Genomic DNA, 27,958 nt, shown 5'->3' with positions numbered 1-27,958 from the left:
TTTGTCCTTTTTAAATTTGATCTTTAGGTTTGCCATAACTTTTGAAGCAGTACATTTAGCTAGAATTTTCAAATGACACCAAGGTCAATGACCTTGTGACCTTGACTGTAACCTGTATGCTAAAAATAGCTTTTTTTTCTACAAATTTCACCATAACTTTTGAACCATGAAAGATATAAACTTCATAATTGGCTATTTCAAGTTCCAAATTTTCACCAATTTTGACCTTGTATGTGACATACAGGCTAAAAATAGCTTTTACGTACCTTTCCCATAACTTTTGAACCATAGGAGATAGAGACTTCATGTTTGGTGTGCATGCATATTCCATTAATCAAGTTTTTCAAATGATACTAAGGTCAATGACCTTGTGACCTCGACTGTCACCTATATGCTAAAAATAGCTTTTTCGAATTTTGTTGCCGCCGGGCACATAGTGTTTCACAAACACATCTTGTTCCTTTTCAAATGATCAGGTCCACAATCAGCCATTGTGTGTGGTAAGGCATGGCTTTATTTACCTACCTCAGGTAGCTTTAATTAGCTATTTCAATCCAAATTTTCACAAATTTGCAAGTATATTATGACTACTAATATTTATACTAGAGATGTTTAAAAAGGCAATATCTGAAGCAGAGACAGTTTGTAGTATTGCTGTGTTTGACCTCTTTTAAGCAAAAGATATATTTCTTATTCTGTTTTAGTAACTGTCCACTGCCTTGTGTGTGGTGAGGCATGGATAAGTATGATCACTTCACATTGTGTTGAATAATTACCAGAACTGGTCTTCTTTGTTATTTCATTTAAGAAGTAACTGTTTGGTCACAACTGTTGTATATTAAGCCCCAAAACTTTCAGATCTCATAAATTGTTTTCAGATGAGTTTAATCTTGAAAATTATCACAGCATCAGAGGTGTGACTTTGTGCACATCATGAGAAAAATGTTGTGCAAAAGGAAAAGGTCAGATTTGGTAGCTAATTACAGCTACTTCAGGTAGGTAAATAAAGCTTTGTATGTAATCTAAGTTACAAAGTGAAATCTAGTGATTGTACAAGACCTGATCATTATTATATCACTTTTCCAACTTACTAAACGTCGTTACGTTCTCATTCAACATGTTCAACTGTCGCACAAACTCGTTAGGCCGGCGCGTCGATTTACCCAAATGGACCCAAATGGAACCCAAATGGAAACACAACTGGAAATTTATTAAATATGTATTATCGTATTTTGATACTTATTCAAAATGATGAAAATAAATGAACTACAGTTACAAATGAATTTTTTTATTATTAATCTCTATATTGTATTTTGAAACATGTTTTCATATCTATATACCGGCAAATTTACTTGGGGGTATCTAGTATCTGTTCCTACTGCCATAGAAACTATCAAATACTTCATTTTTGTATTCAATTATGTTCAATAGTTATTACAAATAGAATTTCGCATTTTTAAAAATACAATTAAAGAAATTAATGATATTAAATTTTCTCTTTTTGTTTTAATTTCATTATTTTCTATGTTTTAAATAAGGGAAATTTAAACATATAATATATAGGCCTATATTTTATATTCCATTTGAACTTCATGTGTATTCGAACCCTGTATATCACAACTGACAATTTTCCTTGTCTTCTCGATTTTACAAAATTATGATATACATACTTTCCTTTTAATATAAAAGTATATCTTCAATAATTATAAATCAAGTAAAACTTCGTGTTTGAGTAACTGGTTTTTGACATTACAAATTTTTACCTTCTCAGAAGAATTCCATTACATAAATGACTGTGGATCAAACATATACATACATTGAGACAATGACAGTAAAATTGTATATATGAAATATATGGTTCACTTTAACCTTTCTAGTTCCAATAATTATAAATAGAGTAAAAGGTAGAGTAACTGGTTCTTGACATTATTGTTATCAATAATTTTTCCCAAATGACTTTGATAACATAAAATTCCTCAAAAATATTAAAATTGTCCTTGAAATATTCCACAAGCATTTGCTTAAAAAAAAAAAAGAGATTATTTTTTTTTAAAAGTTGATTTTATAGCTGCCATATACGAATAAATAACATCCTGAATTTGATTTTTTTTTTCATACCTTTTTGAAATTATCAATTTTCCCATATTTTAAGAAAAATCTGTGCATTTATTTGCATAAAGGGAATGCTGCCACTGAAAACAATCTTTTGTCAAACTTTTGCTATTACAAAGAAATAATAGCACAGATAGACAAAGAATCAGATAAGGTCATATATCATACCCCTCTACCATACAACATTTGTTGAGGGCTGGGTAATAAAAACATCTCACACAATAAACTTCTAGTATCATTTATTTCTGCACAAGGATGAAGACCCATCCATACAATTAAAACATCTGAGCACATATATTTCATTGTAAATGCAAACAGGATTTATAGAACTACACTACTGATTTTAACATTGAAAACTGCCAAAATTAAAATAACTCTGAATCAATGTTGAAAAGTCATTATCAATTTTTAAAATAACAAATAAAGTTAAATTTAACAGAACATTTGATTTTGTTACAAATGTGGATTTGTGAAATGATGAACTTTACAAGGGGAGCACCTTTGAATGACTGCTGGTTACAAATTACAACAGAACAGCAATATGGGACTATATTAACTTCACATACCATAAATACCCCAAATGAACATGTTTTTCAATGTTTAGACAACAGACAGAAGATTATTTTAAAAGCACTATGAACAAATGCTTCAGTAGTGATGAAAAGTTATGACATTGCAATAATACTTTTTCTTTTGGATACAATTTGATAAATGACAATGACACTTGATTTGTAAAATTATGCAGAAGGAATGTCTTTTTCCATTAAAGCAAAACAAAGATAAGTTGATGAACAGTCTGACTGCTTCCTCACACAAATCATCAATCATTCACTCTTCTTTTGTCCAGCATGAATGCCATGTTCAGTCTCCAAGGGTGATGACTCCTTTGTCTGGGGCTTTCTCAGATTTACTGCCATTTACTTTTCCTGAAAAACAACAATGAGAAAATCAGTAAAAAAATCAGTAAAACACAATACATGTATACTCATCTTCACTTAAAGTTCTGAACAAAAATTTTTTATAATCACACTTGAAACTGGAAGATTAACAAAATGATAAAATGATGATAAAATTAGAGGAAAAGGTCAATGCTTGTGAGAAGTTCTATGAGTAAAATTCAAATTTATAAAGTCAACGATAGGTGGGTAGAAAACTGAAAGATATACAAGTACAATGTACATGAAATGACTTTTTTTCTACCTCAAAATAGATCCTAAGAATAAGAGACAGAAATAAGATCCTTTACACTACAAACAAATTTTGTGGTCTCAGACAACATGGTTATACATCTAATAGTATTTTTATAATTCTCAATCAAATTTTCATAATTTATTTCATGATAAACATGCACTCTAATTGTCTGACTACTGCACAACCAATGATATGTTTGTAACTTCTTGTCAATTTAATGAACGGTTCCTGATCAATTGAGCACTGAAATGATGTCATAGTGGGTGAGCAAAGCATACTACAAAAAACGTCTTCTAAAAATCTCGGACTATCATCTAATTACAGCTGAATTCATAGGAAGTTAACTGCATGACTGGCATCAAAATTTACAAAATTCAAGAATATTTTTACTGTATATAAAATAAACATTTTAAGATTGTTTAATATGTCAAAAGCTGTTTGTTAAATTGTTTTGATTTATAAAATTAAAGTGAACACTCTGACAAGGGATATTTCGAGTTCCTCATTAAGCATTTCACAAAATCAAAATTGAATTGGAATTTTTTTTTGCCTGCAATACATGTATACACTTCATTTATCCACTGTGTGACATGCTTTAATAAGTATGAAAACAAGCAGAAGCAGTTATCATGGTTATGGAGGGTTAATGCCTGGATGCATTCTAAGTGTGCACAGACAATTACCTTTCTCCTTTCCATCATCACTTGGACATCTTTAATAGAAATAAATTTTAATGATCAGATTTGGAAGACAGTTTTATTTAAGGAAAAAAAAATAAAGTTACCAAATTAATTAATATGTTAAATGAAAGGGAAAAAGCAAAACATCTCTGAAAAAATACTATTTGCCTCTGAAACAATAGAAAAGGATAAAGGCATGGATTTTTGACTGAGGGGATTTGAAATGGCAAGTTACTATAATGCATTTCTTTAAAATAACTGAATATTATGTTTCAAGGTTTATAACTATCCTCTGAATGCCACTGGTAAAATATAGAATGGTTAACTACTTATACATGTATAACAGGCTAGAAGTTGTTTGAGATAGAAAACTTACAGAGGTATTTTTCCAAAAAAAAACTTTGCAACCAATATAAAACAAAACTGGACATTATACATGGCCCAAGGAACAAGTTGGGAACATCACATATAAATCTTAACAATGGTGTATTCCATAAATACAAATGACATTCAACAATAACCAATGACTTTTTTAACCATCCACTTACAAGCCTGCTCTACCAATCATGCAAGGCAGCAACATTACCTCTTCTGTACTAACTTTTGTCCAAAAATATTGAATATGCTTAAAATAAAAATCCAAGCCACTGTACATATACATGTACAAAAAAAAATCAGCAAACAAAAGCTAGCTTTGGGTGAAAATCATTTACAATTTCTGATTTAAACTTTTTGAAATGTAAAATTTAAACACTGCATACATCACCTAAATCCATGAACTAACCCACCCCCATCTCCTATAAAAAACTCTTGAGAAAAAATGCCAATTATAATTCAAAATGCAAAAGCTGTTCTGATGAAATTGATCTATCAAAAGCAAAACAACAACAAAGAAAACCATTTCTTTAGACAACATAAGGAGGGACTGTAGACACTAAGCATGCCAGTCGTGCCTTAGTCTGGGCCAGGCTCTGACCCAGTAAAGATTCCATGGCTGACTTGGCGGCAGAATCGGCACTGACTTGCCAAGTGAAGGGATCAGCCGGAGACGGCAAAAACGGCGCTGTCGCCTGATCATAAGTAGGCGGCCCTAATCTCCGTAAAAACCAAGAAAGAAATCATGATGCTGAGCCAAACAGACCTGTTCTATATATATATTTATCAACAATTCTTAATAATAGATTAAATAAATAAAATGAGTGTTGAGATGACATACCTGGGGTGGAGGCAGGTGATCTGTGGGAGGGACTAGGGGTGGCAGAGGATTTCACAGCTCCAGCCTGTCCCAGCAGCTGACCTGTAACAGAACAGCGACACTGTATATAAAGTGATCAGTCTATAAGTTACCATTTCACTACTGTTACTTGAGATTTAATGACTACTCCTACATACACACAAGAATGCATTACAAAATGGAAATTAATACAAATGTGCATGCTGAAGCACATATAAACATAAACCTTTTTACTAATTTTTATCTATACTAGTTATACAAATATGAAATACTTAATGCATTTTTTTTTTAAATCTACCATTTTGAAAAAAAATCTCTACAGAGTTCAAGTTGCCTGATGCAGTAAAACCAACCCTACTCTATATGAAAAAAAAAAAAATCAAAGCAGATAATTTTAACAAAGAGAAAAACATCCCATGAGCAGAAGCAACCTGGCTCTCATAAAAGCATTGTTATATCCGATTAATTAATATCCCATACATCTAATAGAACTTGTAAATTCTGGTCAATGCAAAAACTGAAAACAGAAAGAAAAGGCAAGCATGTGACAACAACCAAGCATGACCTTGACTGTAACATCAAGGTCATACACATACCACTCTGACTCAAGATGGCAGATATTGTTGTACTAATATCATGCTGACTTGGCATGTTGGGAATCAGAGGAAAACCCAAAGGTCCTGCAAAAGCACAGGAGAGAAGAAAGGTGACAAATTCTGTGAAAAACCCAGGAATGGCAAGTGACAAGCCATTCTCATGAAAGGATTCACGTCATACCTTGCCCAAATGGAGACTGGGGAAGGCCGAACTGTGGCCTGAATCCCGCTGGAAAGTTAGCTGCGGTGTAGCCCGCCGGTAGACCTGACTGAGCGAGGAATGCCGCTGACGTTGAGGGGGAGGCGTGGGAGGAGGAGGCAGTCGCCGTGGTAGCGGGCGTGGAGGACTGGGAGGCAGCCTGTCCTGGATTGACCAATCGGCTGAGGATGCTACGTTCTGACATTGCTAGTCGCTGACTGACAGATGGAATCCTGGCCAGGGTGGCTGGCAGACGGCTGACATCTTGCTTCATGTCACTCAACAGTTCCTCCAACTGGTTCAAAACTGTAAACAAAGTAAATCATCAATATTCAACATATAGTGATTTTTTTGTACTTGTATTAATTTGAATAATTCTTCAAAAGGAGTAATACCCCATACCCTTATGGAGAACAGCGTTGGCAGGTTTGTTGCCTGCTAGAGATTCTTTAGACAGATGCTGATGACTTTCTGCCAGACACTCCAACTCAGCAAACCTACAATAAGAAAATGAATATTTTGATTCCTGTATTACCAACTTGAATCTTCATACTTAAACCATTAGATATATTATGATAAAGCTATAATTTAGACATGTTTGTTAATAATGAAAGCAACAGTAAATTGTTGTCCAGTACCTAGCATTGAGAGCCATTGCTGGGTGGTTGGGATCCTGTGTCAGATTTAGATAAGCTGCTCTTCTCAGCTGTTCCTCTATCACCAAAGCCTGCTCTAGAAGCTGCAAGTTAACAAGTAAACAAATTAAACAAATGCTCTGCCAGAATTATCTGAAAATTAGCCACATATAGTTAATTCACAGCCATTACAACTGACCTTGAACCTCCTTGCCAGGAATTTGTTCTTGATCTCCAGGAAGTTGCCCTTTCCTTGTTCACTGAGGAACGGTTCGTTGATAATCTGGAATCTGTGATCATTTTGTATGTCCTGCCACCTACCATAGCCATGTCTTTTTATAGGTTAAGGACAACAAGATCAACCATTCAGACTTGTAAAAATTGCAACAAAATATGTACTGATGTTAATAAAATTAATCAATTGACAGTGAAAAATAACAAGCACTATACTATTGCTGTAAAAGGATACGTGACAATTCCTGCAAGGAGCCAGTAGTCATGGCGACGGTGCCAGACTTCATGTTCCTTCCCAAGCTGAAGTGCTCTCTGTTCATTGGTCCATAGTGTGTGCAGCTCAGTAAATCCTCCATCAGCAATGTTGAACATAAACTTCTGATTGCCCTCTTCTTTCTTCTTTTCCTCTTCTTTCTCTTTCTTATCATCTTTCTTCTCTGTTTTAACTTCCTCAGTTGGAGTCTTTTTCTCTCCTACAGAAAAGGAATGAAGTTACTCTAATGCATTTTGATAAGTGAAAACACAATTTTTAAACTTCAATTAAGTTTCACTTAGTGTCAACAAAGGAGTTTATTAGAGCACAAGCACAGTGTACTTTCAGAAATTTCATGTTCATAAAAAATACATACTGTAAATCACTTTTTATTCACGAGAACTTTATTTTCGCGTAATTATGCGAGACAGTGTGCTCGTGAAAATTGAATTCTTGCGTATAATAGTATTCCTTAAGAATATATAGAGCAATAACCACAATTCGCGAAAATTTTGTTTTGCTAATCAAGAGTCAATGACTATCTTGTGAAAATAAGGTGTCGTGAAAATTTAGTTATCTACAGTAGTAAAAAACATGTATAGTATTTGATGATGTATTCATTCATGTTAATAGCTATTGTAAATAAAAGCCTAGACCTGAAACAATGTGCTGATTACCTTCTTTGTCCTCTGATTTGACCTCTGATTTGTCGTCTCCCTCCTCTTTCTTCACCTCCTCTTTCTCTTTACCCTCCTTGGATTCCTCTCCCTCTTTGGTGTCGGAGCTCTCCTTCTTTTCCTCCTGCTTGTCATTTTCACCTAGAAGCATAGATAATTATCTCAGAATCAATTCAATCTGAGGTAGAGCTTCCATAAATTCATCAAATTATTTTAACTTGAGAACTCTAACCAATAAATTAATAACATGAACAGAACACATACCCTCTGATTTTTCCTCCTTTTCTTTTTCAGCCTCTTTTTCAGATTCCTTTTTCTCATCAGTTTCCATGGCTTCCTCTTTCACTTCTTTGTTTTCCTCCTTCTTCTCCTCTGTTTCCATTTCCTCTTCTTTTTTCTCAGTCTTTTCTTCCTTCTTCAATGATCAATAATAGACATTTTTATTTTATGAGGAAAACAGGAGTAAGGGCCTTAACAATCACCTGAGTATTGTACAACAGTGTGAAGGATGCAAAGATGTGCATCTGAAAACATAATAAACTGACAGATGAAGTTACATGTATGTAGTCCAAACACAAGAGAAATAGGATGACCAGGGATCAACATAATTGTCTACCACTAAGTACTGTACCTTTTCCTCTTTTTCTTCGGCTTTGTCCTCAGACATGACTTCTTCTTTGACTTCCTCTTTCTTGGTCTCCTCTTCCTTCACTTCCTCTTTGACCTCCATTTTCTCTTCCTCTCCTTCCTTTTTGACTTCCTCCTCCTTCTTGTCCTCTGTCTTGTCCTTTCCGTCCTCGGATTTCTTGGTGTCAGATGATTCCTCCTTACTTCCTGGTGCTGGCGATCGGGGAGCGGGGGACTTGCTGTTTGCTTCCTTCTTCATCATCTCCAGGGCTTTTGTGGCTTGAATGTAGGGCATGCTGTGGAGTCCATTTATCTGTTCAAACTCTTGGACCTACAGGAAAATGAGCTCCATTTTCTTATATCTAATCATTTATTATCATTTGCGTTTGTCTCATTTATATGTTTGTATATTGTTTTAAAGAAAATTCATTTTACTTTAAATTAGTCCCATTTACATGTGTGTAGTTGCCCAAAATTAAAAGAATGCTTAATTTTACCCTAACAATCAAGCTTTACAACTGACTGCTATATACACTGTATGTACTACATATTACCTTTTTCCTGACTAGTGACATGATGCCTATCCTGGTCAGGACGTGTTGCCTTGACAACCCTTCTCTCGGAACTCCATCAGCAAAAGCCTCGGCATTATCCGCGCCTGGTTCACACAAGTGTCTCATGAACAGGGAAACATAGGCCTTGAACACCTTCTCCGATTTGTTCCTTAAATCTCTCACAAGCCTAGAAGAAACAGTAGGTCAATTGTTTGAGGCAACAGCTGTATGCATTATTTGAAGTGTAAATCACAGGTGTTTATTATCTTACCACTGAGAATTGAATGCGTCCTGTGGCGGCATTCCGTATCTCATCACAGCATTCAAGAAAGCCTTTCTCTGTCTGGCATTGAATCCCAGAACCTGTACAAGATTGTAACACTCACATGATATCAGAACACTTGTGTAATTCATAGTAGGGAATTTACTTTCATTACAGAAATGTAAAGCATGGCCTGTAGAGGTAAACACTGCACTGTTGACCTCCCTAAATAATGCCTGAATTGCTGTATGTCTGGCGAATAAAAACACTAGTAATTCTCACCAATGCCTCACATTCAATCAGACAAAAAATTGTGTTTCTCCAGAAATGAAAACAATGTATCAGTAGTCAAATAATTCTGAATATGGATACATGCCCCCTTTCAAATACCAGAATTGTTCCAGAATCTTTTTTCCTCATACAGGACATCAATTAAATTTCACATAATTATGAAACTCATACAAGTACATGCACTTCAAAAAATAAAATACTTCTTTCTTATGCATGCACATTTGCTGAATTTGATAACATATAGAACTCATCTCAAACAAATCATATACATGTAGCTAATCACTATATGTAAAGCATCACGGTTGCAGGACAGATATTACTATTAACCTGCCCTGCCTTATATGCTTAATTTTCTGTACGTCTGAGCATTATTAACATAAGTTTTTCTCTACCTTATGTTACGACTGTATCAGACAGAACATCTAAGTATTGACGTACCTCAATCTGTCCGTTAACACGAGCCAGCAGTGGAGGCAGGGGACGGTCCTTCTCTGTCCCACCCCTCCGGCTTCTCTTGTCTGTAGAGAAGGGGAAAAAAATGTTACGACATGTACAGATTCTCAATATCAATGCAAGAAGACAAACGTATCTTTAAAATCCAATTTTTTACTGGGAAATATGATCTAAAATCCAATTTTTTATTTTGTGAAATTTGAACACCTTTATGAGTAAACAAATGGCTGATTTGTAACTATGTATCTCATTCACCCCCAAAAACGCCTGACCATGGCGTTTAGCTTTGTTACTTACTCTTTTCTGAATCTTCATACTCATCATCATCTTCATCATTGTCTACAGAGATACAAATATGCTGTTAGCAATAATACAACGACTACAATGAAATATTCTTAAATATTTTCTTTTCTGCAACTTAATTTTAACATGTTTTTTTCTAAATAATTACAACTTTTGTACCTGTTGCTGCACTGAAGTCGGAGTCAATATCTGAGAAGTTATTTTTCCAGGTGTCGTCATCCCCATGACCTGTCATTCCGTCATTGTAGTTGACTTGTTTACGGATACGCTTGCCCTTTCCGAGCGTTCGTGCCAGGTCTTCCTGCTGCTGCTCGTAGTGATGTCGGAGGAGCTTCTCCCAGTAGGCGGGGTCTGCATGCTCCGCCTCCTGCTTAAGAACTTCTGTCTCTGGCTCCTCCTCCTGTCCATCAAAGCAAACTATTGTGAATCCTACCAAATTTTGCTTTCTTCATCGCAATTTAATAAATGCATATGGGACTACATGCTGATCAATAATCATTGATATTGCTTATAATCATAAGTGTATGAAAAACAATTACTTAATTAAAATGCAGAATGTTAGAAAAATAATATATGAAAGTTCAAGTAAATATCATGCCAGCACTAACAAACTGTCTACATCCCATACCTCTTCCTCCTTAAATGCGTAGGTGGCCACCTTGAAGGAGGAGAAATAGTCATTCATGGCCATCTCTCTCTCTTCCTGTCCAGCTTGAGTTCTGTCCAGTAGTTTCTCTAGAGCTTCATCATCGTAAACAATCCTGGCCTCTTCTTCCTCTGTACAAAATAAAGTCAATGTGTCACATTACATCATACTACTGCATTCAACCCTCATTTTTTTTTTTTACCAGCAATTACAAAATTTTAAACCCTGCAACTATTTGTTCTTTCTCATGGCATTTTATATAGAATTAAATAAAACCAGAAGTCTCTGTCGAGACTGTAGCTCTACTGGTTTGTACTTATCAAAAACCATTGCACTATTTTATGTATCTTTGTGTAGTCTACTTGTGTGCCAACTTAGTTTGAAATCACTAAAACTGTAGAAGGAGTAGAGTTTGAAAGGAATTTCACAGAAAATTTTATTTTTAGTAACCATGGTAACACCTTTCATCAAAATCAAAAACCGATGCACTATTTAATGTATCTTCCTGTAGTCTACTTGTATGCCAAGTTATATTGAAATCAGACCAAAATTGAAGAAGGAGTAGCGTTTTAAAGGAATTTTTCAAAGAAATTTCTATTTATAGAAACCATGCCAACACCGTTCATCGAATTCAAAAACAAGTGCACTCAATTATGTATCTTAGTGTTGTCTACTTCTACTTGTGTGCCAAGTTATATTGAAATCAGACCAAAACTGTAGGAGGAGTAGCGTTTTTTCACAGAAAATTCTATTTTTAGGAATTTCAAATCAAAAACCGATGCAGAAAATTGTGTGCCAAGTTATATTGAATTCTATTTTTAGTAACCATGGCAACACCGTTCATCGAAATCAAAAACCGATGCACTATTCTATGTATCTTAGTGTAGTCTACTTGTGTGCCAAGTTATATTGAAATCAGATCAAAACTGTAGAAGGAGTTGCGTTTTAAAGGAATTTCACAGAAAATTCTATTTTTAGTAACCATGGCAACACCTTTCATCGAAATCAAAAACCGATGCTCTATTCAATGTATCTTAGTGTAGTCTGCTTGTGTGCCAAGTTATATTGAAATCAGACCAAAACTGTAGAAGGAGTAGCGTTTTAAAGGAATTTCACAGAAAATTCTATTTTTAGTAACCATGGCAATACCGTTCATCGAAATCAAAAACTGATGCACTATTCTATGTATCTTAGTGTAGTCTACTTGTGTGCCAAGTTATATTGAAATCAGACTAAAATTGTAGGAGGAGTAGCGTTTTGAAAAATTGTTTACAGACAGATGGACAGACAGACAGACAGACAGACGGACGGACGCATTACTATCGCATAAGCTCTTCTGGTCTCTGACCAGTAGAGCTAAAAATTAACTCTTATTTTTATCAATTTTTCCTGAGGTTATTTCTTCATAAATTTAGTCTTTACCTTTTCCTTCTGCGTCATCTTTGAACAGCTCCTCTGTACCAAACTTCAAGATATCATCGAGTTCCTGCTTAGACATGGCTCCGCCTTTGTTTCCAAGTCCTGGCCGCACGACCAGGTGAGTCAACATCATCTTCTTCTTGGCAACCTAAGACAAAGTTTGTAAAATTGTAAATCATTCTCATCAACAAAGTGGTACCAAATGTTTTCATAAACCTTACCAATTTACAAAATATTCTACTAATACTGATTTACTTTGCCTTAAAAATAAACTTGATCTTGCTTATTTACCTGGGTAATTCTCTCTTCCACGGAGTTACGAGTCACAAAGCGATAAATCATGACTTTGTTGGCCTGACCAATCCTGTGAGCCCTACTGAAGGCCTGGATGTCATTGTGAGGATTCCAATCCGAGTCGTAGATAATGACGGTGTCGGCCGTAGCCAGGTTAATACCTAGACCTCCAGCTCTTGTTGACAGCAAGAATGCAAACTGAGGGGCATCAGGAGCTGAAGAAAATGTTAATGTAGAGATAAGCATTTGCAAAAGAACAAAACAATGGACATTACATTTGGATCAGAATGTAGAAAAGAAAGATGTCTGAAAATAAGTTATTCATTTGAAAAACAAATATATGTTAAAAGAACATAGACTCTCTGAAAACTGTAAAGTTAACTGTAATCTGGGATTGCCTTACCATTGAATCTGTCTATAGCGTCCTGCCTCTGACTTCCTGTAATTCCACCATCAATCCTCTCGTACTTATAGCCCTCATACTCCAGAAAATCCTCCAAAATGTCCAACATTTTGGTCATCTGGAAATGCATAATGAAAATACATGAATATCTATTTTAAATTCTTTTCTCACTTATAATCTGCATTTGTTGATTGTACAATGAAGATAAATGTATATATTTTTTCATTCTTTCCCAAACTGTTGAGAAACATCTATCTATTTCGATGTTACCTGTGAGAAGATGAGCACCCTGTGTCCCTTCTCCTTTAACTTCTTCATCATGTTAGACAGGAGCTCCAGTTTGCCACAGGCCTTCGTCAAGGCAGTCCCTTCATACATTCCATTAGGCAGTTTGGGGGCATCCTGAGAAAAGAAATCTACATTGTATTTCCTCTTCAAAATTAATGAAACTGTTTTCTTGTACATTATCTCTAAATGGACATGTAAATCTCTGTTTAATATTAAACTCCTTTAGAAAACGAACTAACATTAGAGGCAGTGGGAAACAGGTAGGGATGATTACAGCACTTCTTCAAGTCCATCATAATGTTCAGCAGTGATACACTGTTACCTCCCTTGGCATTCAGAGCGTCAAAGTTCCTTGTCAGAATGTATTTATAGTACTTCCTGTTAAAAAGACACAGAAAAGGTGCATTATACAGATCATAATATAGTCTGTGAGATTTTTTATCATAAAAATCATGTAGCTATTCTGCTACATGTAACTGTTACGGGCTACTACATGTACATGTATATCTTCGTTTCGTTAACTTACTTCTGCATTGGACTGAGCTCTACTCGGACAATGAACTCGCTCTTGGATGGCATTCCCTTGAGTACGTCGGCCTTGAGTCTCCTCAGTAGATGAGGTCCCAGCATGTCGTGTAACTTCTTCACCTGGTCCTCCTTAGCAATGTCCGCAAACTCATCCAAAAAGTTTGTCATGTCACTGTAAAACAGAATAAACCATAGAATAAACAACTTGATCTAAATAATGCTGATTTAATACTAAGGAAATGTTTCATTATCAACTTACAATTAAGCTTAATAATTAGTAGTCAAGGACTTACTTGAATTTATCAGGACTTAGGAAATTCAGAAGATGGAACAGCTCCTCTAAATTGTTTTGTAAAGGTGTTCCAGTGAGTAGTAATTTATACCCAATTTTGTAATTTGACAGAATACGGAAAAACTGCAAGAAATAAAAGACCATTGGAAATCTACAGTATCTCCTATACAAAACATAATATTCTGTCAAATATGAAATTTAAAGATTCAAAACTTATGCAAGTAAAAATATGAACATGTATAATAGAGCACTGTAAAGACTTGATTTTACATATGTAATCTTAATAGGCATTGAAAAGTCCCATTTTAGATCATACGTACCTTAGACTGATTGTTTTTAAGTCGATGAGCCTCGTCTACAACTAATACTGCCCAGTCTACGGATCCTAGACAGGCATTGTCTATACTGATCAGCTCGTACGATGTTAGTAACACGTGGAACTTCACCTGGCAGTCTGACTTCATACGACTAGCCTTAGCTCCGGATCGTATAGCATTCTCCTCAAAGGAGAACTCATGCTCCCTGAAAAGGAAAGAAAACATAAGAAGAAGTTAGAAATAGTTCAAGTAGAAGATATTTTCTTTCATGCTTATGGTGTTACACCATGAACTGGACCTAAATAACATGATGACAAAGAGATGAATCCTGATAAGATACAGACTTTGATCAAGTGTTCATACCTGATGACAGAGCGACAGTCTTTGTCTCCAATGTAGGTCACCACGTACAGATCCGGGGCCCAGAACTCAAACTCTCTCTCCCAGTTGATGATTGTAGACAGTGGGGCACTTACAAGGAATGGGCCTTTAGAATGACCCTGAAAAATAAAGCATTCAAACATTAGAAAGGATCACTAACACAGTCATGTCTACAATTAGAAGGCATATACAGACTCTGTGAACAGAATTCAATTCAATGAAATCCACTACAAATAATATACAAATACAGTATACATAAAAAATTAGAAAATTTGATATTGCCAAAAGTATCTTTAATGAATGGCCTTAACAATATTTCCTTATATATTTATCATGACTGTAAAATTACCTCTTGATACAAGGACTGTAAGAATGTGATGGTCTGAATGGTTTTTCCCAGTCCCATTTCATCAGCGAGGATGGTGTCGGTGCCATTAGACCAGGAGTACCTCAGCCAGTTGACCCCCTCTAACTGGTAGGGGTGAAGCGTCCCTCCCGTGGCATCTATGTACTCAGGCTGTTTGTCCCACTTTTTCCTCAACTACAGAAAATTTCAATGATTATTTGTTTTGCGAGAATAGAAGTTTTGCCATCTATATAAACATTTCAAAGAACTATATTTTTAAAGTTTATACTTGATATGAATAAAATGTCATGTAAAACATCCACTGTATATTTAGTATTCATTGCAAATGGCATTTAAAATGAAATCCTATGAACTATCTCAGATGCAATTTTTAGGATAGTTTAAGGCAAGATATTGACAAGAGCTAAAAATCGGGCTACTGGTAGTTAACTTACATCAGTGGTGGGATAAGATGGTGGCATCTTGACCTGAATGTCATCTTTACTTCTCTTTCCTCCTTTTCCTTTCTTCTTCTTATCTCCCATCATCAGAGTCCTGAAAAAATAGGACATTCAAACAGTATATCATACACTGCTTCTACTAATATATAATTGTACATTATTAAAGTTACACAAATCGTTAATTTCAGTTTTACCTGAGAGCCTCGTAGCGACTGATGTGTTTAGCCATCTCTGGTAGCTCTGACGTCTCCTTCTCCCAGGTAGACTGGTCATACGGCAGGTCACACCACTTCACCAAGTACCAGGTCTCATTTTTACCATTCCTGTAATTATATATGGTAATAATTGTACATAAACTCAAGGCATATTTATACACACTTATAAATTTTATACCTGTACGTGAAGTACCGTATTTGGGGGGAATACAATACGCACCTTTTTCCTAAAATAAATTTCTGTGAGAAAGAGATGCGTATTTTACATCACAATGGGATTTTGATAAGTTTTTCTTTCAGGTGAAACACGGCTATCATACGTTATTGTTGGAAGGTATGCTTGTTAAAAATAACACTTTCATAATATTTTGATACTAAAATGACATGAAAAAGCAAGTTAAAACAATTTGAGCTCCATGTTTATCGTCTCCGTGTAGGCCGCCATTACCGATGCTATTTTAAGACGTTAACACATTCCTTTGTCACGTGCTTCCGTAATCATAGTACATATGCACCTTATCTGCCTGACAAAGTAGTAAGTCATTTTTTAATGAAATACAATGAAATAAAATTTTTATTTTAGTTTTTAAATAACTCCGTGAAAATTCACTGCAACACAAACACCCCTTTATACGTCCCAATGAAAGGAAGCCAATGTCGTGAAACATATGCGCTGGTCACTTGATAATTACCTCTCAACACCCGTTACACCCCTCCAGGCAATTAATTGTCCGACTCCAAAGCAATGTTTCTACAGTTATAGCGATGATTATTTTCACTGTCCTTAATTGCTTTGGTTATTTTCTTTGTTCTCTATGTGTGAGCGTGTGTTGATTACGACACATTAAACAATTAAACACTTGTTAAATGTAATTTTACCTTATCTTATACTTATCGAACCCTTGTTTAAATAATTGAGATTTAACAGATTAAATATGAAGTAAGCTAAAACTTAAGTGTTATCATTTATTCGTGCTCTGTAAAAAATAAAATATCCGCGACGATTCAAGAGGAAAATCGTAGTCTACTTAATTTTTAAAATACTTTGATGTTTCAATTTCTTTTTTCAGCATGATTACCTCGAACCAAAATTAAATATGACAACTGTTTAAACTTGCAACAATATCTCATGCTTTGTTGATATAAAATTATTTCACCAAAGAATTATATGGCCACTTATTATTTCAAAATCACCGTATGCTTAAAAAATAAATTCTGTTAACACCTTTACGCAACATTATCTTGTGCTTTGTTGAAATTCATGAATAAATAATTTTCTCCAGATTGCCGCGATATGGAAATTGCAGATTAAGAAAAAAATATAAATGTATTTGAAAAAAAAGTGTGTTCTATAAATTTTTGACACATAATCTTCGCGCTGATTTTCGTTACAAACTACCGCGATTTTCAAAGTTCAGAACATCGTTTGGTAAAATTTTCTGTTGCGTATAATACATCCGAACTGCGTTTTTTTCCCCCAGTTCCAGACACAAAAAGGGGGGTGCGTATTTTACATCAATGCGTATTATACTCGGCCAAATACGGTATATGTTCATGTTTAAAATTTACATACAAGGTATAGACATCTATTTGTCTCACATCTATCATGTCAAAACTGATCCAGTGGAAATTTTGCAACTCTGAATGTTCTTCATACTAGTAGAGCTTAACACTCCTTACCTGTGATTGATGATCCTGTGGATCTCTAACCACTCCGGTCGTACTCCATACTTGTAGAACTTCTCTTCCAGATTGTTTTCATCATCTTCCTCTTTCTGTACGGGTTCCTTGCCATCTTTACTCTTTCTCTGTTTCTTGTAGTCCTTTCCGCCGTAACTACTGCCGTCTTCCAGAGGAGGTGGCTCATCCATGTCATTCTTTCGTATATATGCTCGGTACATGGCTGGGTGGTATACATCCAACTATCAATCAAAATAAACATCAAGATAAGAAAACCCGGATTTTTTTTAGCATTTAGACAAAACCTGTACTTTACATGATGTTCATTCAATGTAATTTTGTAATTCATTCAATTAATTTTTAAAATAATCAATCCCATCCTGATCATTTGATGCTAAAACACTTTGAAAATTGGAATACAAACATGAACGGTTTATTGTTGCAAGATCCTGCAAGGGTTGCTGGCTGAATGAACAATTCTACTTCTATACATTTTGGAGGGAGATTGTTACCTATACATTTACTATAATTAGGAGTTAAGTGGAGGGTGATAGTTACCTGTAGTTCTGAGATCCAGCTGCAGTGCCAGTAAGACAGGTCATGCCATTTGACAAAGAATTCCCGCAGAGGTTTACGGTTCTACAAAATACAGAAAAATTTAACTTCATATTGATTCATTGCTGAAAACTACATGTGTTTGGAACATTTAACTTTAAAAATTAAACAATTAACATTTTTATCAACTCCCACATGCTAGAGCACTTACATGTAAATAATCTACAGAAGTAAACAACAGAGAATGAACACAGAACATTAGAGCTTTGTTATAATAAAATGAACATGCCTCTCTACTAATGTCTAGATGAATATTTTGATGTTTTAATTTAATTTACTTTGTCGTTTTATTTAATGTAAGAGACATGAGCAATGTAACAGTGTTAGTTTAGAGTAACGTATCTTACACCAAAAAAGTCATGCAGTAAGGACAACAATGGGACCCTAACCAGCAATCCAATTCTCTTCACATTAAATCTCATTGTCATAAAGATTGTAAATAACAACAAAAAGATACAACTTTCTGGCAAATGAAATGAAAAAAGGCGTTCACTTGCCTTATTGCTCAACTCAATTAATCTTTGCAAATCCATGGGCTCATATTTACCCCCATTTTTTACCATTAACTTCAAAAGAAAAGAAACAAGTCAATTGGCTCATGATCAACTTGAGCATATGATCTGTTGAAGAGCCGGAGAAACCTCATTTGAAACAGTCCAAAGAGAATTTTCACAGGCACAAAGCAAAATCACTGTTCTCTCTCTTTGCATAAGAATTACAGTATATATTAAGATTCCACAGTGTAAACTTTAACATGAAGAACACTTTACATGTACTGATACAAGAAAAAGAATTGGTCGTAAATTAAAAGTGAGAATTTTTTCATGACACAAACATTAAACATACAGGAACTAAAACATAAATATTATAAACATGTCACATTGTATGCAAAGTTCTTATCTGAGACTTTTATTATGTACTAAATATTATATTACAGAGTGCATTGTTTACTAAGTAGTTGTAAGATGGCGTACCTTTTTGGTTGAGGCGGGCAGGTGTGGGTGGGTGTGGTCCAATTCCTCCATTTTTCCTTCCTCTTGGAGCGGCTCAGTCCAGCGCCAGGTCAATATTTTTGCTACCCTGCCTTTTAGGGGCTCACACTGTTAAAGACAAATATAAATGTACTTCATATGCTCATCTACAATGGATCAGCAAGTAACATTGGCAAGAGATTTTAACATAGCAGTCTTAAAATGATACTGTTAACTTACTGAACACCTGGGACAGTGCCACTCGCCGTCTGGGATCATTTTCATTGGTGGATTAAGACAGTGGACGTGATAGGCTGAAGGACAGGTGTCACAACACAGGAGCTCTCCCCCGTCCTTACAAACCCGACAAAACTCCATATGATCGTCCTCCTCCTGCTCCTTGATTCCTTCACCCTCCTACAAATAAACACTTAGATTACAACGTTTGATCACAGAAATTTATTTTTTAAAATATTATAAATCCCTAAAATTCTGGTGATTTCCCCTCTGTAAAATGTCAATTCCAATCTTATTATGAATTCAACTTTGCAATTTTTGGTCAAGGATATACATATCATAGGAAGTTTATTACATCATGATACATGTATGTCACATTTATTTCTACAATGTGATACTGGTAGATAGTCTTACACAATGTGGACAGCTCCATTTTCCCTCTGGAGGTTCCTCTAGCTCGGGATCAAAACAAACCAGGTGATAAGCTCGAGGACAGGTGTCACACAGGATTATCTCCCCTCCCTGCTGACACACCTCACAGTAGTCCTGATGTTCAGTCTGAAAAAAGCATTTACATCATCAAATGATGGTAACATATGAAAGCAAATGTCTAGCAATATTGTAGGTGTTATACATGTTATATGGCTTTAATTCTTTAGAAGATATAAGGTACCTGCAGTATGTAAAGCACTATTGAAGAAATCAATTCTGGGCTAATAAGCCTTCAAGAAACATTGCTCAACAAATTTCATTTAAAAAACATACAATTGTTAATGTACAGAAAATTACCTTTTAAAAATATAAAATACACCATAACCTTTTTGACACTAATTTTTAACAGATATAAACTGTAAGTTAAACCCACCTCATATCCGTCAGCATCAGGATCTGTGGGGTACTTGTTGGTGAGTTTGGTCTTCTTCTTTCCGCGCCCTCTTCCTTTCTTTGTCTTGGACTTCTTCTTTGGTGCCGCCTCGGCCGCCGCCTTCTCCTCCTCCTCTAGAATCGAGGCCTCCTCCAACTGACGCTCGAACTCTTCATCACTCGTGTCATACCCCACACCATCATCATCCTAAAGGTAACAAATGGTCACCTTAATTATCATCTTGTTACAATTCACAGACAGACCCTGCCTTCCAAATATGAAAATTTTACTTAATTTATGGAAAATTTTAATGATTTTTCATTTACTGTATAAACATCTTATAATGTTACTGGAAATTCTGCATTCTAATTAACACTTTTTTTTTATCAATTTTATTGTATTATCATCTCATAAACAAGAGATAAATTTTTAAATTTTAATCTTGATGGCGGGTACAGTTTTCTTGGACTTTTTCTTCTTCTTCTTACTGGTTTCCTCTGGTACAGGGTCACTGTGGGGCTCTGTGTCTTCATCTGTTAAAAAAAAAAAGCATCATAAAGTTCAAGATATCATACACAAACCCTCTAAAGAAATCAGCATAATTTTTTTTAACACAAAATTACATATTCATAATTTTTTTTTACTTCATATAAATTAAAAAATATTCATACTGTCTGAAATATAGTGTTGTCAAATTTAAAAACATGGCATAAACATAACCAACTGATCATCGGCCAATAATCGAATTAACCCTTTGCATAAAATAGGCACTATATTTCATATAAAATTTAGAATTTTATTTTTAAATAATGTAAATAAAGGTGCATTGTATAGATCAAAATTCTAAAAACAGTATATATGCATTTTGAATAACAATTTCAGTAGGCCTAATACAGATTTTTGCATGATTAGGAATTACTTGGCCTGGGAAACATAAGCATTGACAGATCAGGTTTTAATTTACAAGATCATCTAAAATACCGGTTTATATGTGGAATAATTTTTTAAACTGTTATGACTTAATATCACAAATCCTTGTGAATTCGTATAAAAAATAAGCTTTCATATATCTCCTAAATATCAAGGTGCGCTATGTAAAATTTCGGCGGCCATTTTGAAGTGGCGAAACCCTTGACTGTAGTTTAAGAAAGCAATTATCATTATCTTGTGATTTATTTTAAACAGATTTTAAGTACATGTAAAATAGGTTAAAGGACAACACTGGGATATATATTTTGATAACAAGAGCCTGTTTTTTAAAAATGAAAAATATAAAAGAGATATGTGCTGATACAAAATCGATTGTTTAAATCTCCATGATCAAATCAATCTTCATCGATTATAAATCGATCATAGTGACAACACTTTAAGATTTTTTATCACCTTTTTTGTTCACTATAACTCCTTTTTCTGTTACTTAAATTGAAAATCAGCTGACATTCAAGTCAAGATAATTCTTTACGGAGTATCCCCCTACCATTATCTCTGTTTTCTGTATCAGTTGCCTCCTCCTCTCTGTCAGATGTTGTTCCGTCTCGCGACGTCTCGGCTTTCTCCTTCTCTGGGGGACTTCCTGATTCCTTCTCTTTGTTGTGCTGAGCGACAACCTGGGCAAACTCTCTCCACTTAGCACCAATTAGTGTCACCATTTTTGCCATTGCAACTTTAGGATTTGCTTTTTGTATAATTGGCTGCACATGTTGTTTGAAAAGTTTATAATTGTTAAGGGTAATATAGTCCTCATCTTCAAAGGGTATATCCACATTGTTTATACCAAGTTCTTCAGCTATAAGATCAGAAGGACTCTTCTTTTCCTGGAGATAAAATTGTAAGAGATCAATTAAACAGGTGCATGAAATTCTAGCTGACTCCTCACTAAGTGTTTCAAAAATGGCAAAATTGAACTAAATCATTGCTATTCAATGGTTTAGAAAGTCAACATTTATTTAGTTCAAACTTTTTTGAGGAAAAAATAAATTGTAAAGATAAAGGAGCAATTGTCTTATTTTTGTTGTTTATAGGGATTATTAATGACCCAGAATCAAGTGATTATTCTTGCATTAGCACCTTTTCCTGCTAATGAGAATTATCATACACTAGGTGCTCTACCAGGATCCTATTCAACTCACAACCATAAAAATAGACATTTTTAATTGTTAAGAAATTCTTGTATAAACACATTTAAAGTGATAAGAAATACCTTAGGAGCACTTCCCCCTGCCTTTTCCCTCTGTCTTTTCTTCTTGGTGGGAACATATTCCTCTTCATCGTCATCAGCCACCCCAGAGCCGTAGTCCTGGAAATCATTATATCTCAGTTATATCACAACGTACACCTTAATCCATGTATCAAAGCTAAAAACTTTATTCAAATAAAATTTTACAAATTCCAAATTAAATAACAACTATCTAAGGCTATCTAAATTTAATTCCCTGGTTCTCAGGCCAATTTTCTCCAAAACAGATGCGGGAGGGCGGCATTTTATTTTTCATTTTATTGGCAATAAAGAAGGTGAGGGAGATATTTTTTTAAATTTTAATTTCCGAATTTTTTTTAACATAAAGATAATTTTTTTAATCACAGATATATTTCTGGTCAAAATTTCTGTTTATCCATTGCAACAGCTTTAAACATCGTAGGTAATGTTCTCGAATGTATTTTTAAACGAAGTAGCCAAAATCTCATTGTAAATGGCTACCGGAAGTGATATTTGAATACTTACAAAACAAATGAGGTCAAAATTTTTTATTTTATCAAAAATACAATAAAATCGGTAATGCGGCTACCTCAAAATGGATGCGCGCGGGCCTGAGAACCAAGATTTCAATTTTATATGGCCTAAGTGAATATATTGTCTTGCACTAATTCTAAATTGTCAAAAAGTTCACTATACCTATAAGCAAGTTTTCCTTGAACCCTGCTTCTCTAGTCTTGTTACAATGGACACTAGATTTTTTGACAACTCTATCACTTTTATTCACATATAGCCTTTGCATTAAACGTTTTCTTTCATTACGAAAAAATAAATTTTAGAATGCATTTTTAATATAAGAAGCATATTTCCAATGATGGATTATGAACAATAACCATCGATCATTGGAATCAGTAGCATATACCCATCCACAATGGATGTTTCTGATTATTGGTACAACACTAAGTAATAAAATTTAAAAAGTAAACCTCATCATCTTCATATCTCTTTGGTTTTTTGCTCTTCTTTTTCTTTTTCTTTTCTTCACTATCCTTCTTCTTTCTCTTCTTGCCCTTCTTTTCTGTGGCAGCTTCATCACCAAAACTTTCATCTAAAATAGTTTTTAAAAGAATCCATTTAATTATTAACTCACAATAAATCAAAAGTTATTCCAATCTTCTTCAAAGACAATGCATTTTTGTGTGTTTGTGCTATAATTCATAAAACCTAATCTCATAGCAGATTTAAAATATTTTTGTGGCTAATCTAAATTTTTTCTGACAAGCTGAAATAACTCTTACCTTTATATTTTTGTTATTTTACTTAGAAAAAAATATATATATAAAGGTGCAACACAATGTAGCAGTGCACATAAATGAATAATTTATTTTTGCAACAGCCTCAAAGCTAAACAATGTTTTACAAGTAATGCAAATTTCAATCTTAAAAATCTACTTTGCACATCTAATGTTTGAAGTTTTAAAAATACATGTACATTCATTGATTCAATGTATATTAACACCAGTAGAGAGTTGAGTAAATTTTGCCATTAATTTTTTTCCCTGTGAGAATGAAGAACCTCAGGTAAATGACATATGTCATATCCACATGACGAAGATTTAGCTGATTCAGAAAAGCAATGGCCATTTTTATACCACATGTATTAAAATGCAACTTGGAACATTGACCTGTTAGATGTGACACTGATGTATAAGACGTTCAAGAGCATGGGTTAAATTTTTATATACTGACAAGTGTCACTAGCTTTGGGGCAATTCTTAATTAGAAATGAAGTGGGACTAAAAAAAATTTACCCCCCCCCCACATTTTGCAAAGCTTTCTGTTTTCTTTTTTTTTTTTCACATTTAAGCCAACCACCACATGCACTTTTATTTCAAAATCATGGACCATATTTAACATCACTTGCAAAGCACAATACAGCAATGCCAATATGTTCACAAACACAAATCCTATCACAGTTCTTGCTAAAATTAACATATAGGTGGTTAATTGGTAAATAATTGTTTTCCCAAAAACCGTGACAAAAAGGATTATAGTTACTGTCTACCACAAGACTGGAGCAAACAAAAAGGGGAAAAGGGGGATACATTATAAATAAATGCCTCACAACACATCGACAAAGGTAGTTTTTATATGGAAGAATAAAATTTAAGAACATGCACTACCTCACATTTATTTCAGTGTAAAACCCTACATGCAATAGAACTACAAATAACAGTGCTCAAGCAGCAAGAAGTACATAGATGTTTATCTACTGTACTCACAGGACACGCCCATTCTGGTCCCTCTAACCTCTGCTGTAACAGCAGGGCGAGGAGATGGGGTGGGAGAGGAGATGGTCGAGTCATCAACTGAAAGTTGATATTCAAGGATATTTCCACATAATCAATGAAAAAATTGCCTTGTAAAATGTTCTTATTATTCTTTTCTTGTTTAACATATAAAATATTGTGTAAATACTATCGTTTTTTTAATCGTCTGAAAACATCATTGACTAATGGTAAAGTGAAAATGAAACTAGAAGTTGTAAACAACACGTGCAACACTTGTTATGCTTATAAAAACAATATTAAACATTTTTAAAAAATGCACTGTCATCTAAGTACTGACACTAAAATCGACTTCGAGATTGCAAAGAAGAAATGCATGTCATGTACATCCCGACATGCATTTATCTCGACCTCATTAATTACTTTTTAGCGCATGCGCAGTTTCCTTATAAGCTTTGATATTTAGCTTGATATTTATCCCATCGATTGTTGATTATCCACACAATGAAAAAATATTTGCCCGAAAATCTCAATAAATGTACGAAAATTATGTTTTTTCTCATATGTGCCCTCAAATGACATGTTTACGTCAGAATACACGGGAAAATCCCTTTATAAGAGTGATATTTCAGGTAACAAATATATGCAAATGACTAGAGGGAAATCCTCTACTCGTGGTTGAAATACACAACAAACACCGGTATTTTAACACAAGCAGGGCTATTAGTAACTTCTAAACGATGTTTAAGTCAAGATCTATTCAAATATCAATCTGAATATTCTAAACATATTACAGGAAAACTTGTGTCAACAAATAATTGTTAGGAGTTGCTAATTATGGAAAATTAAACAATGTCAATGATACCTTCGCCGGCCTCCTCTTCAAAATCCATGCTGTCTTCCATTTCGTCTTTACTTATCTTCCCTGCCATACTGTACAACGAATTTAGAATATCACGATGTCAAAATTGTGCATAAAATATCCGCTACTTTGTTTCTCCCAGGGGCAATGATAGCCCTGTCCCTTCCCCCTGCGTAGAGCGGCTTTTCGCCTAAATTGATCATGCGCGGCGTGACGTCATTGATTGGGTTTTTACATCCCATAATTTTTAATAAAGAATTGTAAAATATTTTCGATCTCTCTTTGTTTTTAAAACACAATTAAGTTATGTGACATTCAGTACTGTAATTTATATATAATAAATGGTTAAAATTTGAAATATTTCTATTAATCAAATTAAAAAATTAAAAACTTTTTATTTATCAATATTCACATCTACATATGTATAAAGCAAACAACTGGTAAGACTTCTGAGTGTCACACTCATCTTTCTTTGGAGAAAAGTTTGAATGCATATGACTCCTTTTCCAAAGTCTGTCAGAGAGGACGTTCTAGATATGTCTATTAGGTAATTATAAATATACCTCGTCAAAGACAACTTGATAATGTCTCGTGGGAATTTAATTAAATCATTTTCAGTTTAGGGTGCACAACCTAACAGAAATTCAATGTAATACAGATAAGAAAATACATCTTTAAAAAAAAGGAGAGAGAGAGAGAAAGAGAGAGAATGAAAGAAATTTTAAGTTGGACTATTGGTCAATTTTAGGGGACATATAGCTTCGTTTTTTTTTTCTATGGTATATTTGTTTATTCTCAGTCTCTCTCTCCATTTCTCTCTCCATTTCTCTCTCCATCCTCATTGAACAACAGTTTCTCATAAAATGTTAAAATCATGAAAACATAGAAGGTGAAAAGTAATTTATAATCTGCAAAATAAAAACAAACTTCGGTTTAAAAAAAAAAATTCTGAAAGTGTCTCAGATTTTAACTTTATAAAGGTACCGCCGCTTTATATCCTCTCCCATCAGCTAATGTACACTATAATATTTTAAAAGTTAGAATTCAAAACAAAATATATGTATTGTATATTTTTAAATATCATTCATTTTTGACTCTCTTTTCTGGCGTCGACAAAGCACTTTTTTCGAGAAACAACTTATCTTTCTATCAGTTTTAATATATTAATTTTGTAGGATTGACAATTTTTTTTCTGATGGTATTATCACTAATATATGTGTTTACATTAAATGTAGGGGGATTAAGCAACAGTTGTCGACCTGTCACACATTCCATGAGCCTTCTGTATTGAGGTAAATAAACGTAGTAGTTTGTAGTCAACATTAATACAAAAAAAACAACAAACAAACAATGCCAAACCTAACAAACATAGTTTGCCAGTGTGGAACATATCAGTCAAGTTATAAGACCCAACAAATTGGTTTTATTTGCCAACGATGTCATTATATAATTGAGAAATGTTCAAAGGAGATTGCTTGTAAGTCTTGTAACATCTACTTATTTGTCTTTAACATGTCTGGATACAACTGACTCTTGCGTCCTAACTCATGGATACCATATATGCTTAGAAACATAAATATTATATACAGCACGTGATATTAGAATGATACGACTGTACATGTACATTAATAAGGGAAATTCTATTGGCGACAGAAAGGTGAAGTCATATAGTTTATTTATATATATTACATTAATTATTTACGTCTATAGTCAACAAACCTTCAATTATTTAAACAGATATGGCGGTGTTCTTTATTTCAAATTAACCTGGAATTGTCGATATTCAGATAAAAACAACTATTCTTAATAGCACAATATCAAGTTTCTCCCTTCTATATATAGTGTTGACATTTTTAATAAATTCAATTTCTGCTTTCTACAAGAATTGTTTTGAACAAATATTCAACTGTCTTTGAATCTTACAAATTTATATGATTGATTGTTTGTTGTTGAACGCCCCTCGTGAATTTTTCACTCATATGGAGACACCACCACCACTTGCCGATGGAGAGCTGAAAATTTTGTCTTATATATATACTCGTCACTGAGGGCCATTGAGCAGGAAGGGGTTCTTTTTCGTGCCAGCACCTACCGCGACACGGGATCTCGGTTTATACGGTCTCATCCGAAGGACCGGTATCCACGTCCCACATTGGGATTCGAACCCGCGATGTAAGGATCATCTTCTTACTTCGCGACTTTAGAGTAGACGCTCTAATCACTGCGCCGCGCGGGCGACTTTAAAAATATGTTATAGGGCAAAAGTTCTTTAAAAAACAAACTTAGTAGGTCCTTTCTTTGCATGTAAATTATATCAAACTTATTTACACGTTTACAATGATATAGGTTTTATTT

At 34.3% G+C, this 27,958-nt stretch overlaps 2 protein-coding genes across 3 annotated transcripts; both read right to left on the bottom strand.

The window, feature by feature from the left end:
- Positions 1-2,336: 2,336 nt before the first annotated feature.
- LOC134258787 (chromodomain-helicase-DNA-binding protein Mi-2 homolog) lies at positions 2,337-20,623 on the bottom strand. Its single transcript, XM_062741378.1, has 40 exons — positions 20,610-20,623; positions 20,515-20,527; positions 20,260-20,466; positions 19,809-19,952; positions 19,398-19,574; positions 19,161-19,286; positions 18,684-18,752; positions 18,130-18,210; positions 17,572-17,813; positions 15,871-15,999; positions 15,671-15,770; positions 15,219-15,410; positions 14,852-14,988; positions 14,492-14,693; positions 14,173-14,294; positions 13,878-14,051; positions 13,591-13,729; positions 13,334-13,465; positions 13,064-13,181; positions 12,658-12,875; positions 12,370-12,514; positions 10,930-11,078; positions 10,461-10,701; positions 10,296-10,337; positions 9,984-10,063; positions 9,264-9,355; positions 8,993-9,179; positions 8,443-8,769; positions 8,076-8,226; positions 7,812-7,952; positions 7,117-7,354; positions 6,847-6,979; positions 6,651-6,751; positions 6,415-6,509; positions 5,995-6,318; positions 5,814-5,897; positions 5,200-5,280; positions 4,937-5,073; positions 3,987-4,015; positions 2,337-3,038 (listed from the first exon to the last, which is right to left on the bottom strand). The coding sequence occupies exons 1-39, from the start codon at positions 20,621-20,623 to the stop codon at positions 4,004-4,006; spliced, it is 5,496 nt and encodes a 1,831-aa protein (XP_062597362.1). The 3' UTR covers positions 2,337-3,038; positions 3,987-4,003.
- Positions 20,624-20,686: 63 nt separating this feature from the next.
- On the bottom strand, positions 20,687-25,832 carry LOC134258776 (chromodomain-helicase-DNA-binding protein Mi-2 homolog). Of its 2 annotated transcripts, XM_062741364.1 has the most exons (6): positions 25,607-25,832; positions 24,736-24,822; positions 23,440-23,561; positions 22,460-22,555; positions 21,737-22,073; positions 20,687-20,792 (listed from the first exon to the last, which is right to left on the bottom strand). In XM_062741364.1, exons 1-6 carry the CDS (start codon positions 25,671-25,673, stop codon positions 20,689-20,691), a joined length of 813 nt encoding a protein of 270 aa, XP_062597348.1. In that variant the 5' UTR covers positions 25,674-25,832; the 3' UTR covers positions 20,687-20,688. The 2 variants fall into 2 exon arrangements, with proteins under 2 accessions (XP_062597348.1, XP_062597349.1); XM_062741365.1 differs by lacking the exon at positions 24,736-24,822.
- Positions 25,833-27,958: the final 2,126 nt, after the last annotated feature.

This window comes from Saccostrea cucullata, unplaced genomic scaffold (genome assembly GCF_032062105.1).
Source record: "Saccostrea cucullata isolate Sc308-1 unplaced genomic scaffold, CSIRO_AGI_Scuc_v1 ctg27, whole genome shotgun sequence".
Lineage (NCBI taxonomy): Eukaryota > Metazoa > Mollusca > Bivalvia > Ostreida > Ostreidae > Saccostrea > Saccostrea cuccullata.
Note: the sequence above shows the minus strand (reverse complement) of the source record. Positions and strands in the feature narration are given on the sequence as shown.